Source organism: Urtica dioica, chromosome 6, assembly GCF_054948205.1.
Source record: "Urtica dioica subsp. dioica isolate 48M chromosome 6, U.dioica_male_clone48M_v1_H2, whole genome shotgun sequence".
Taxonomy (NCBI): Eukaryota; Viridiplantae; Streptophyta; class Magnoliopsida; order Rosales; family Urticaceae; genus Urtica; species Urtica dioica.
The window spans coordinates 10,350,663-10,363,192 of record NC_142761.1 but is presented as its reverse complement, the minus strand read 5'-3'; the positions used below and the strand labels follow the sequence as shown (position 1 = coordinate 10,363,192).

The following is a 12,530-nucleotide window of genomic DNA, read 5'->3' as shown; positions in this document are numbered from 1 at the left end:
GAAGGGATTTCGGGCTGAACAGGTCGGGAATTCCCCTCCTTCTAGCGCCAAAATGTTGTCGCACGAAAATGAACAACTATTAAAAGCATCGGGCGGACCCGATCCAAGTGGCCGCACCCGAGCCAAAGGTGTGAACTCGAAAGTCTCGAGCTAGGTTTTCTCCGATCAACCCACCTCTCAGAGGAGAGAAGGGCGAGGAGGAGGAGTGACCGTGCCTTTTGTGTATAGGCTGCCTACGTAGCTGTGTGTGGGATCAGGTCAGAACGTAGTTCAAGGCGTATGTAACGCGGAATGAGGCGCGGAGCCTGGGGAAATGGCGTTCTCAACGAAGGAGACGGGGCGCGGAGGAGTCCTCGGCAACGTCTCAGAACTTCGGAAATCGCGGACGCTTCTAGCGTGTTAGACGCGTAGGGGATTCTCGGTAGAAAACCCTAGGAGAGTGCCTTGGCACCAATCTCGGCGTTCGATCAGAGGGAGCGACGTCCGGGAGTCTCCGAGAGTGCTTCGGAACCTCTGAGAACGAGAGAGACCTGTAGAAAGCGCTTCAGGGCAGAAATGGCATCAAGAGAAGCAAATGAGAGCGAGAATTCGAGCGTATCGATTGGAGTGAGTTAGGTTGCTTCCCCCTCAATGAGAGGGGGTATTTATAGTTGTTTCAGGGCTTTAGGAGGCTCCTTTCTCGTCCATGTGGGACTAGGGGCGCGCGCACCGTCAAGAGCAGGCGCGCAGTGTGCGCGCGGCGCACAACGCGCGGTGCGCGACCTGCGGCACGCAACCCGTGGCGCGCGGGATGCGCCGCATTGCGCACGGCGTGCGCCTGGCTGAATTTTTGTGGCCTTCGTGGCCTTTGTTCTATTGGGCCCGTTGGACTGTTTTGGGCTTCGGATATTGCGCTTGTCGCGAAATACGAAGGTCTCTACTCGACGAGCGAGATTTGACTCGAGGAGCATGACTCGATGAGTGATGCTCGACTTGAGGAGACTCGAGGAGCGAAGCTCAACTCGAGGAGAACGACTCGACTCGAGCAGCGAAACTCGACTCAAAGGAAATGTCCCGAGGTTCAGTTTGGGGAACGAGGCTCGACTCGAGGAGCGAAGCTCGACTCGAGGAGAGCGACTCGAGGAGAGGATTGAGAGTCTCGGCCTGAGGGCTTGCCTGCGACTCGTGATGGAAGGCTTGCCATTCTTCAGGACCTCCGGCCTGACCATCGGCCCTTTGAGCGGCGCGTCTTTTCTGCGTTCCGAGTTTTCCGAAAACGACCGACAACAGTTCATGAGGAAAGAAAAAAGAATTTCAAGTTCTTCCTTTCGAGAGTAATGTTGTGAATGACTCAGTATCGACTACTAGTAATATTATCAGCAAAAGAATGTTTTCATGTGCTTCTAGACATGTTAATCTTCACTTATTCTTGTACAGTCAAAAGAGGATCAACTCTGTAAAAGATGAAAAAGAATTATCGTGCTAACATTGCTTACACTTCTTTTCGTGCCTCATCCACTTAAGACTGATATTTTGATAGTGGATGTTCTCGCCATATGATCGGTATGAAAAGTTTTCTTGTTAATCCAAAGCGTTTCTCCAACTGCTATATTACTTTTGGTGATGATGATAACGGTAAAATTCTTAATAAAAATCTGCTTAACTACTATGATCTCTGTTGTTTGAAAGATGTTTTGCTGGTTGGTCGATGGACTTACTGCCTAGTCAACATTGAGAGCACAGATAAAAATTTTATCTCGACAATATAGTTTGGATTTGTAGGGTCTTGAAATTCACAATCACACTAGATTAGAACAGATTTGAAAAGATTTTTATTTTTTTTTTATTTTTTTTGGTTAGGAAACTTTAAATAAATTATGAATTTTTATTGGAACTTCATATTAGGTTACTGGATTAGATTACGAAGACTAATAAAACACGGGCTATTTTGCAACACTCCTCTAAATTATCTCCAACCGATACTACGAAGCTGCGCGATTATGGACATTGCTCTTTTCTCACCGTCTTCCCTTTTCTCCGAGGGTCACGACGATTCTCCTTCCGATGGTTCTTCATTCTTTCTCTCTATATTTCCTCTGTATGACTTGCTTGTGCAATTATAGATACGTCATATTGTGCTGTGTCTCAGGTGAAGAAACAGAGGACACAAGTCAAAACTACGTTGAGCGAAAGCACCAGTTTCCAGGCATGGTATTGCTCTTTGTTTCCCTTAAATCTTATTTTCCAAGTAAGTTCAAATGCCATGGTGGCTGGGTGGCAGGGAATTTGATTTCCGATAAATGACAAGCGAAATAGCCTAATTTTTTAGTTTTATTAGAGTCAAGATTAAGTAAACAATTAGTCTTTGTTCCTGAAAATCCTAGTTCAGAATTCGCTAGATTTTGTTGGGTATTGTTAGGAAAGGGGATAAAATGCTGATATCAGGGGAAACTCTTTGCATTTATCAGAAGATTGCTTTAAGCAATGATCAAGTGTTTGATTCGGCTCGGTTGCCATAGGAACTGGTGATACGAGAATTCTCATTTCATCAACTGAACGCTAATCTACTCTGGCCCGGTACATTTGCTTTTGCGGAGTGGTTAGTCGAACATCGTTCGTGGATTGAACGGAGGCGTTGCATTGAGCTTGGAAGGTACGTCTTTGCGATGTGTTTATATTGTTTTTTATCCGCTTATAACGTTGGTTAACCTTTTTAATGCTACGTTACCATTGATGTCTTGTCATATCCGTTTTGAGAAATAATCACAAAATAGTCATATTGGACAAACCTTTTCAGCAACATACTCAACATTTCCCATTTAGAGTCAACTAGTTGCTTGCTCTAACAATGGCGAAACCTTAGTTATTTTGGGTGTGAGCTTGTGGATTCACTCTCTAGAATTTCTATTCTCGCTGTTAGTATTACACCATTGTGGGAAAAGTTCATTTCTGTTTCAATTCATTCATTCCTTTTCCAGTAAGGAATGTGATGGACTCCCAGTGACCATGACTTATGTGGTAAAGGCTGCGGTCATTAAATACAGAGGGGCGGTATAGTCTTGCTTTATTTTATGTTATGAATGAATTTGTCTATCAGTGGAGTGTATTTAGTGTGTAAAGGAATATGATCTTTTCTTTGCACTAGATTAGGGTTGGGAAGAGAAGCCTTTCTAGCTTTCTCGTGGAGGGAGTGCTCTTTGCTCAGCCTTAGTACTGTTTTGTACCCGAAGGGATTTCCCGTGCATCAACAAAACCACCTGTCCTTCGTTTTATTTTCAGATTTGCACTTTCTTTTCTTTTTGTCCAGATTGGTAATTATCAATTGATATCAGAGAACCACAGGGTTGATTATGGCACCATTGAATCCAGCTCAGTCCCATGTCACAGGAGAGACTCAAATCGAAGCCATGGAGACTCGCTTCAAGGAGATCCAGAGGGAGTTGTTGCACAACCTCACGGGCCGGAATGAAGATCGACAACCACTCTACAACCCTAAGAGCTCTGTACAGCTCCCTTCAAACCAAAAGATCACACCACCAACAGCCTCGACTTCCACACCTCACCCAAACCCAGCACCGCAAAACCGAGGTGGCTAACAGCCGGGGCTTCGTTCTGACGAATCACGGAATCCAAGCTCCAAAGGAAACGCGATGAGTGCTATACCGACGATGATGACGACGGAGAAACGGACACCGACGAGACGGTGGGAAGGTCCTTGAGGAGGCTCCAATCAAGGACGGTGTGATTGAGCTGTCCCTCAACTCAAGTCGATGAAGGTGAAGCGGAGGATTTGTGGACAAGAGGTTGTGGTGTTAGCGAGCAGCGGAGCCACCCATTTCATGGGTACAACGAGCTATGGCATCTTGATGGGCACGAGACTAACGATGAAGAGAGAGGGAATGTGCAAAAGTATAACACTCACTTCGAAACCTATACATCATCGTCGACTTCCTCCCACTCGAGCTCAGCAACGCAGACGTGATTTTGGACATGAAATGGCTCTGAGTGAATTGGAAGGCTTGATGATGTGCTTCAAGCTTGGCGGAGTTACGAGACCGGGAGTGGTGCAAGTCAGCCATGTCACTAAAGACCCTCCTCCGAGCTTTCCAGGATGGCGGCAAAGGATTTCTCGTCTAGTGTAATGCATTCGAAGTGGGGTCCAGCTCAACGGCTGGAGAGGGAGACGGCTTGCTAGACCTGCCCGCAGAGTCACTTGGTTGCTGACCCTCTTCCATGGGGTGTTTGAATGGCGTTGAATTTCTCCAAAAATCGTCGTTTTGCTCTGTTTTGACCTCCGATTACTCATAAATGGCACCCTGATGCTCAATTATGCCAAAACCTGAAATTCACTATAAAACACCAAATAACCTTCGAATACACTCGAGATTTCGCTAGATTCACGCTCAGGAACAAGAGATTCGTACGTATGAAACTCGTCACTGCTCCCTTGGTCGTGTCTTCGCCGTCACCACTAAAGAACTTCAGATCTTCGCCTATTCTCTCACAATGTTACACTTGCTCGCCAGTTTGGATTTCTCGAGCTGTGAGATCTGTGAGTTCTCTGGTGCCTCTTCTTGTGGTTGAGCCAGAGTACACATTTTTGTTGTTGGGTCCTTTTTCAGGTTGGCGTGGCAGGGCTGGCCAAAGTTCATTTTGGGTGGATTCTGGCACTGAAGTCTTTAGGGTCGTTCATGGTGGCGCCCCTCTTTGGCTGTGTCGGAGCCTCACACGGCGTTTCTTCCTTTCTGATCTGTGTCTCTTGAGTCCTTCACTAACCCCAACGCAGTTCATTAATAGAAGAAATATGTATGATGATTTTACTATTGGGTGTTATACCCTTTCTCTTATAGAAAAGTCTCGGGTATTGTTATAAAAAATAATTACGAATGCTCCCATGTGGTACATTAAATGTATGGAATTGCGGTTTATATTTATTCTTACATGTTTTTGTTTGCTCCACATCAATCATAATAATTAACCAAGACTTTGTTTTTATCTTGGATGTTTTCTCATAGTCACGAAGCCAGCTGTATCATGTTGCTTTCTTCGTTGATTCGCAGTGGTACCGGTGCTTTAGCAATTTTTCTTCGAAGATCATTTGAACTTGACATCACGACTTCAGATTACGATGATCAGGAAATTGAAGAGAATATAGCTCATAATTGCAGGGCCAATGGAATATTGCCCGTTCTTCCTCACGTCAAACGTGAGTTTACCCTTTGTACCTGCTTGGTCATAACTAAAGTCACGACATATAATTTGAACTAATGCACGTTTTTAATGTCGTTTAAATTTTTTGAAAAATGAATGGTCTAGTACTGTCGTATAGGTGGTTAGTGTTTTACTGTTTGCTCATTGGGTATTCTCAAGGCTCTTTTTTATGTTTTATTCTGTAGAAGGACATTTAACAAATGTTTGATATATGTGAGATTATCTGGTTTCGATAGTTTTGTATGGTTAACCTTTTGAGCATGCGTGTTTTATGTGTATGAATCTAGATACATGGGGTGACAGGTTCCCGATTGCTGATCCAAACTGGGACCTTATCATTGCAAGCGACATCTTATTGTGTAAGTTTGTCTACCAAATAAAACAGAACAATACAATCTATACAAAAACATTGAAGAATTATGCAGGGTAAAATATCGTGCTATCATCTTGTCGTCTCCTATTAACTGCATCGGCCTGTCGATTTTCTGTTTTTTTTTCTTTCTCCTTGGCGTCTTTTAGATGTGAAACAGTACTCAAACCTGATAAAAACCCTCTCACTTCTGCTAAACTCTCGCAAGTTGAAGGACAGTGAGGAAAAGCATATTCGTGAGGGTATATTTCTTCTAAATTTTTCAGTGAATTTAGTTATACAAGTCTTTTATGGTATTGCCTACGCAGAAAGGAAGACTCGTGGCGAGGTCACATGTTCAAATTCTGGGAATTGAACAATATTTTCTTTGCTCTCTAATAAATTAGAAATTAAATGAAGAAACGCTTTGCTTCTTTTTTCTCGGGCCAGAACACGCAGGAATTAGTGACGGGATGCCAAAGCCGGCATTTTTGATGAGTTGGAGGAGAAGAATCGGGAAGGAGGATGAATCGCTCTTCTTCAATGGCTGCGAGGAAGCTGGTCTTGAAGTTAACCATCTTGGTTCCCGTGTTTACTGCATCAAGCCTAGAACGACCACTTGAATGGAAACCAATTTCCAATTTCCAAATGCAAATTTGAACTATCAATACTGTCCTTTTGGTTGCTAAAATAAACTTGAATTTGAAGACAAATTGGGATACTTGATGATATTTTATATACTATTTCGAGTCTTTCCAACCCTGTGGCGATCAATGATTATTGTTAAAATATGTAATTAGATAAATTTATGCGAAATAACAAACGTCAATGGTCTGATATGGCTAATAATGCTTAAGCCTGTTGTTTCCAAATATGTGATACAACATAAATTACAATAACATCATGCCGATACAAGTCACAAGGTGGACATATCCAAGCCTCGAATTGGAGGCCTCGCCTTTGGGAGGCGAGTCCTTGTAGAGGGGTCGCTTGAATGTGTTACGGCACGGGATTTAGATCTCGTAACTGAAGCAATTGATGATTAGATTTTTGGTAATAAGAAAAATGAAAAACGCAAAGCTCCACCAGAACCATCTATTCTCGTTCTTGAGAGAGATTAAGTTATTTGGAACTTAATTTAATTTAAATTCGTAATGATAAAAACACATAATTAGAATACTAATTGCGAGATTTAAAAACCGTAATTCAAAATTTAATAGTCCTAATTTCCTTTTTTAAAAGCATAAAATATAAGTACGTGTCATTACTCAAGCTCAAGCTTTGAAATCTCAAAGAAAGCGGTAGTACTCCATGTCACAGGTGCTTCTTATGTAGTTGCAGTATGGTTGGACCAAACACCTCTGGTGAACCCGCTACGCCCTCCGCTGTCGTCGTCTCACGCGCTGCGGCCAAATACTACTCTATAATTTGCTTTGCTGCCCCCGTCATAGTTGCCTCCACCACAACCACTGCCACCATAACTTGGTTCGCCATAACCGCCTCCATCAAGGTGTCTCGATCAGGATTGGGGCTTTAAGTCCAAATTTGGCCCTCCGAGATCAGATTCGCGCCTCCCCTGTTCACGGCCCTATTCCATACTCTGATCTTGCTTTCCATGGGCAGCCACTCCCCTCCGGCGCTCCCAAGATAGCCCGACCGCCCTTGCGCCTCAATGTCTCCAATGAACCCCTCCGCCAGAGCATACACATACATCTTTCACTCGCCCTCCCTCGGCAACCCCTTTCGGTCGTTGACCACCACTGTCCAACTGTTCGCTACTGCCACTGACCCTCAACTCAGAGGCTAGGATTTCGTGTTCGCCGAGATTGTTTCCATCAGAGCAGCCACCAGCCCTCGCTCGCGCTCGACTCCATTTTGCAACCTCTATGGCCGACAACTCACTCCATGACTGAGAAACCCATTGTTTTTGGAGAAATTGCCCCATTTGCCACCAATTTCATAATATTTTCCCACTTTCCACCAAAAGATTAATTTTTCCCAAAATGCCACCATCTATGTCAACAATGTTGACATCTATTTTTGCCCTTCACTATGAGATGTCAACAATGTTGACATCTCGGTGGCATTTTGGGCCAAATTAGTCTTTTGGTGGAAAATGGGAAAATGTTATAAAATTGGTGGCAAATGAGGCAATTTCTCTTGTTTTTGGTTTTGGGTTCACATGTAAAGCGAAACCCTAGGACTTTGCATCTTCCAACATCGTCAGCAACCCCCAATTCCGGTGGGTTGTCACTCCCTATCATGCCCGACCAACTACCTGTGCCGTCGAGGACGTGTTCTCCTAGATTTTGGAGTTTTTTTTCCTTCAACTCTATATTTCGGATCTGGATCTAGAATTTTCAGCAACACTTTTATCGTAGCCGTCACCCCTTCGCTGTGCGCCGCATCCTTGATGGTCGGGTTGTTGTTTTGTCCAAACGAAAACGCCTCCATGTGTGCCTCCACTACCGTTAGCTTCTTTTTAAGAGCGACGTTGTTGCTTCAATTGTAATGTTTTCATCGCCATAAAACGCTTCCAATCTTGACTGAAATTTCTTTGAGATAGCCCCCATAATGAGCGGCTCTAATACCAAATTGTTATGGCCCGAGATTTAGATCTCGTTTCGGGAGCAGATGATGATTAGATTTTTGGTAATAAGAAGAATGAAGAAAGCGAAGCTCGACCTGAACCTAATCTCTTCTCGTTCTTGAGAGAGATTAAGTTATGGGTAATTTAGCAAAATAGCCAACTTAAACGTTGGGAATTGCTAACTAGCCAAGGTTTGGTAAATATTAGGTAAATAGCCAATTTTATATATTAACAAACGTAAATACTAAGTAAATAACCACTGCCATATTAAGCCACATAATCATTTATGGATATTTACCTAATATTTACCAAACCTTGGCTATTTAGCAATATCAAACGTTGAAGTTGGCTATTTTTCTAATTTTTTGTTAAGTTATTTGGTTGGAGGCTAATTTTTTCATTGACTTAAGGTCACTTAAATAGACCTAGGTTTACAACCTAATGCTCGAGCAGTGATTGGTCTTGCACGGATGAGACATGTTTTTCCGTCTCGTTTTCCGTCACCTATATGGTGGCATGAGATTTAGAGCGACAATCTGCTTCTAAATTCTAAGTGCATATATATAAGTAATTAGAATGACTTTAGAAGCGACTTTAGCAGCAGTTCTCAATGATCTCTCACGATATATAGTGAGATTATTAGACGTAAAAATATAAAATATAATTCTAGACACGTAAATGAGATGCTAGAAGCAACTTTAAGTGGATTGTCACTTCTAAAAATTAGAAGCAAGCACTAGAGTCTAGAGTAGGAATGGCAACGGGTACGGGTTTTAGCGGGTACACCATTACCATACCCGTACCCGCCAAAAAAAATACCCGTTAGCCCATACCCGTTAACCCGTCTATTTAAACGGGGCGGGTAACGGGTATACCCGCCGGGTGACGGGTGCCAAAAATATGCACCCGTTAACCCGCTTTTTTTAATAAAAAAAAATTGACTCATATTATAAGAAAAAAATTGTCACTACTACATAGGTTATATAGTAGTATAAAAGCTGAAATTATACGTGTGAGAGTACGTATAAGTTATATCAAAATTATAAGGTTTTTTTTTAATGTTTATGGGTCGGGTTAACGGGTTAACGGATCGGGTATGTTATTTCCGCCACCCGACCCGTACCCGCTAAAAATGATAACGGGTATTACCCGTTAACCCGTTAACCCATTTGAGCGGGTATCACCCGGCCCGTTTAACTCGGATACCCGACGGGTTAACGGGTTTCGGATTAAACTGCCATTCCTAGTCTAGAGCATTTAGAAACATCACTTTAAGCTTCTAAATGACTTTTAAAAGTTGACATTTTTCTTTTTCTTGTAATCATAGTTTTCTAAATGACTTTTAAAAGTTGACATTTTTCTTTTTCTTGTAATCATAGTTATCTTGAAGCTATCCCGTGTTGAATGTGCTCTTGGTTGATGTAATTTGCTCCTCATGCTTTGCTGGTTTTTGCCAGGTTTGTTGTGGAAAATTTAGTAGAATTAGAACATCCTATTCCCCATATACTATATTAACCTTCCAAACTTATGGTAATTAATGATTACTGTTGTGTTCCAAAATTAGATAAATTTATGCGAAATAACAAACCTCAAAGGTCTGATTATCAAGTGGCTATGGCCAATAATGCTTAAGCCTGTTGTTTTCCAAATACTTGGTACAACATAAATTACGATAACATCACTAATAAGTCTTAATGAAGTTGATTGAATTTGCAGCACTGAACAGAACATCCATCCATTATAAGCAAGCGGTGACATTAGAGAAGCCGCTTCCAGGTTAGAAAAATACAAAACGATCATGAAAATCATGGACCAATCATCTTCCAGATGTTATTACAAGTGTCGAACCCAGTCGTTCTTGTTGGATCAAACTCAAATTTCTTGACCGCCCTCTTGTCTCTGTTGATGTTATCTATAGGTTACCCAGCTAAGGAGATTGAAATCAAAAGAAAGACTAAAAAGGAAAATGGAAAGAAAAATGAACGTCACAAAAGGATACGGCCTGAAACTTGAGAGGGATTGGAGAGGTCAGGAATGATGTCTGTGACGGAAGCGAGCATGGAAAGCGTCCTCCTGCGTGATGAACAAAGCCGAGTTTCAGTCGGAGAAATCGATAGAGTGAAGCGATCATAGTTATATAGAGGAAAATGAATGTGTTTATATTCCAAAGTGAAAACATTCATACTCAATGTGTTCCAAGCACTAACTATTGAACAACCTAATCAGCTAAATGTAATTCCATTCTAGAATTTTCCATGTGCGGACCAACACAGTAAAGATATTTCACAATTAGCAACCCTCCGTGGCGATCATCTATATAACATAACAACACTTTTATGCTTACTGTCCGCTAAGCTCGTCTTGTTCGAGTTTATGCTGAGCTCTCTTTTTCTCATGAACAGAAACCCTTGTTCTTTCCAGGTCCACAATGTCTGCGGCGATAACTGTGTTGAGACAGAAACAAGAAAGAAGATGGTAAATCATCGAGAAATCACAATCAACCTGAGACCAGGAAACAATAGTCTCGATGAAAAACAGATTTATACTTATCTAATGTCCTCCAAAAGCAGACTCTCTTTCCTGTATTCCTGTTCGAGCTCTTTGTGAAGACACTCCAACTCTTCATCAGAAATAACCTCCAATTTCACTGCTTCCGTTTTCTGCTTGCAGGAATCTATTTTGCTCTCAAAATCTGGTTCAAAGAAACGTAAGCGAAAAGCTTCTTTTCTTCAAAAAGACATGTATACTATAGTATACACATTAGATGGGAAAAATAAACCCTTCTTAGCATAAACATCTCAATCATTCATATGGCAGTCAAAGTTTAAGTCACTTACTATATCAAGTCTACAACAAAACTAAAAAATTACAACCAATTTTCATGCCTCATAAAACCAAGGTTTGAAATGTTGCAAGAACAAACAACTAGAAAAAGACGCTAGATCTTCAGTCTTCTCAACACGTCAATAATAAATTTCAGAGAAAAAGGACCACTTTTAATTCAAATTTCAAAAACCCCAATACAGTAAAATTACTTTACCAAAATTTTCAGAGTAATAAACGTTACCTTGAATCGTGGCGTTGATCTTTGCGAGATCCGCGTCGCAGGAGGACCTGAGAACGTTCAAATCTTCGAAACACTTTAGAAAGGTCTTCGAGTCTTTCTTGTCTTTCAAAACCCCAAGCAGATCATCGCAGTACGATATCAGCGTCGAGTAATCTTCCATTTTTTTTTTTTTGTCTTTGCTATGCGAATGTCAATTGACTTTCAGAATTAGCAAAATTATAGTAGAATTGTGGATTATGTTAACGAATGGTAGACAATTTGAGGTACCGATTTACATCCAGAAATTTTGGGTGTAACCGAGACTGGACTCGAGGAATTTTAAGAGAGAAAAGCGGGAAATGAACAAATGGACTAAACAAAAAAAAAAAAAAACAAAAAACAAAAGATTTTGGTGGGTTTGGTTAAATGAGTTTGAAACTTCGAATAGAAAATATGGAAACTTTGGGACACGTCATTTGGAAAGTCAAAGTCCCTATTATTTTATTTTTTTTAATTTTTTAGAGAAATAGAATCTGTAATGAAAGATGATGTTGTTGTAAATGATTCACTCTATGTAATGAGGGATTTCCTCCAACTAATTAATAAGTTCATTGTTCACAAAAAAAAAAAAAAGTGAAAGTATTCAACCCATATATATTACACTACTTGACTAATGGAAAAATGAACAGTAAACTAGATATTTTTAGAAATGTTTAAAATATTGAGATATATCGGTGATATATCGTCCATATATCGTTTTATGAAAAATCTCGATAAAATATCAGCTATAATCAATATTGTTTTATAAATATCGTTAGAATATCGATGATATTTCGACAAGATACCGATATTTTTTAGTAGTTAAAAAAATCTATAATATCGATAAAATATCGTCCAAATTTGAATTTTTTTTAATAAAAGAAAATAAACAATTTACTATTTGTTTTTTATTTTGTTTTTTCTTTATTTTTTATTTATTATTTCTTATTATTTATATCTTTTACTTATAAATTTTATTTAGTATAATGATATTATCAATATTTCTTTATTTATATATTATAATACATATAAATATATATGACAAATAACGTATTATATATATAATATATATACTAATAGACTAAATAATTAAATATATAATACTATTCCTTTTTATTTTAAAGAATATTTGTAATGTAGTCGAAAAATATTACAATTTCATTGAAAAAAAATTATTTTATTACATTTTTTAATAATAAGAAAGTAATGTAAATATTAATAATGTATATCTATAAGAAAAAGTTATAGGTATATTTTAAATTTGATTGTTTTATTAAAAATTTAAAAATATAAATAGTGGTACATATTTTATTATA

At 40.0% G+C, this 12,530-nt stretch overlaps 2 protein-coding genes across 5 annotated transcripts; one reads left to right on the top strand and one right to left on the bottom strand.

Annotated features, from left to right (window-relative positions):
* Positions 1–1,837: 1,837 nt before the first annotated feature.
* On the top strand, positions 1,838–6,298 carry LOC149393348 (S-adenosyl-L-methionine-dependent methyltransferases superfamily protein). 4 transcript variants are annotated; one of them, XM_089617773.1, is made up of 7 exons: positions 1,838–2,046; positions 2,129–2,190; positions 2,499–2,632; positions 4,995–5,185; positions 5,478–5,549; positions 5,710–5,802; positions 5,999–6,298. In XM_089617773.1, exons 1-7 carry the CDS (start codon positions 1,857–1,859, stop codon positions 6,160–6,162), a joined length of 906 nt encoding a protein of 301 aa, XP_089473899.1. In that variant the 5' UTR covers positions 1,838–1,856; the 3' UTR covers positions 6,163–6,298. The 4 variants fall into 4 exon arrangements, with proteins under 4 accessions (XP_089473899.1, XP_089473901.1, XP_089473898.1 ...); XM_089617775.1 differs by having other exon boundaries at positions 1,859–2,046; positions 5,040–5,185; XM_089617772.1 differs by having other exon boundaries at positions 1,861–2,046; positions 5,990–6,298.
* A 3,468-nt stretch (positions 6,299–9,766) lies between these two features.
* Positions 9,767–11,569, bottom strand: LOC149393347 (kinetochore protein SPC24 homolog). Its single transcript, XM_089617352.1, has 5 exons — positions 11,197–11,569; positions 10,680–10,821; positions 10,474–10,575; positions 10,129–10,202; positions 9,767–10,041 (listed from the first exon to the last, which is right to left on the bottom strand). Exons 1-5 carry the CDS (start codon positions 11,354–11,356, stop codon positions 9,935–9,937), a joined length of 585 nt encoding a protein of 194 aa, XP_089473478.1. The 5' UTR covers positions 11,357–11,569; the 3' UTR covers positions 9,767–9,934.
* Between the last annotated feature and the right edge of the window lie 961 nt (positions 11,570–12,530).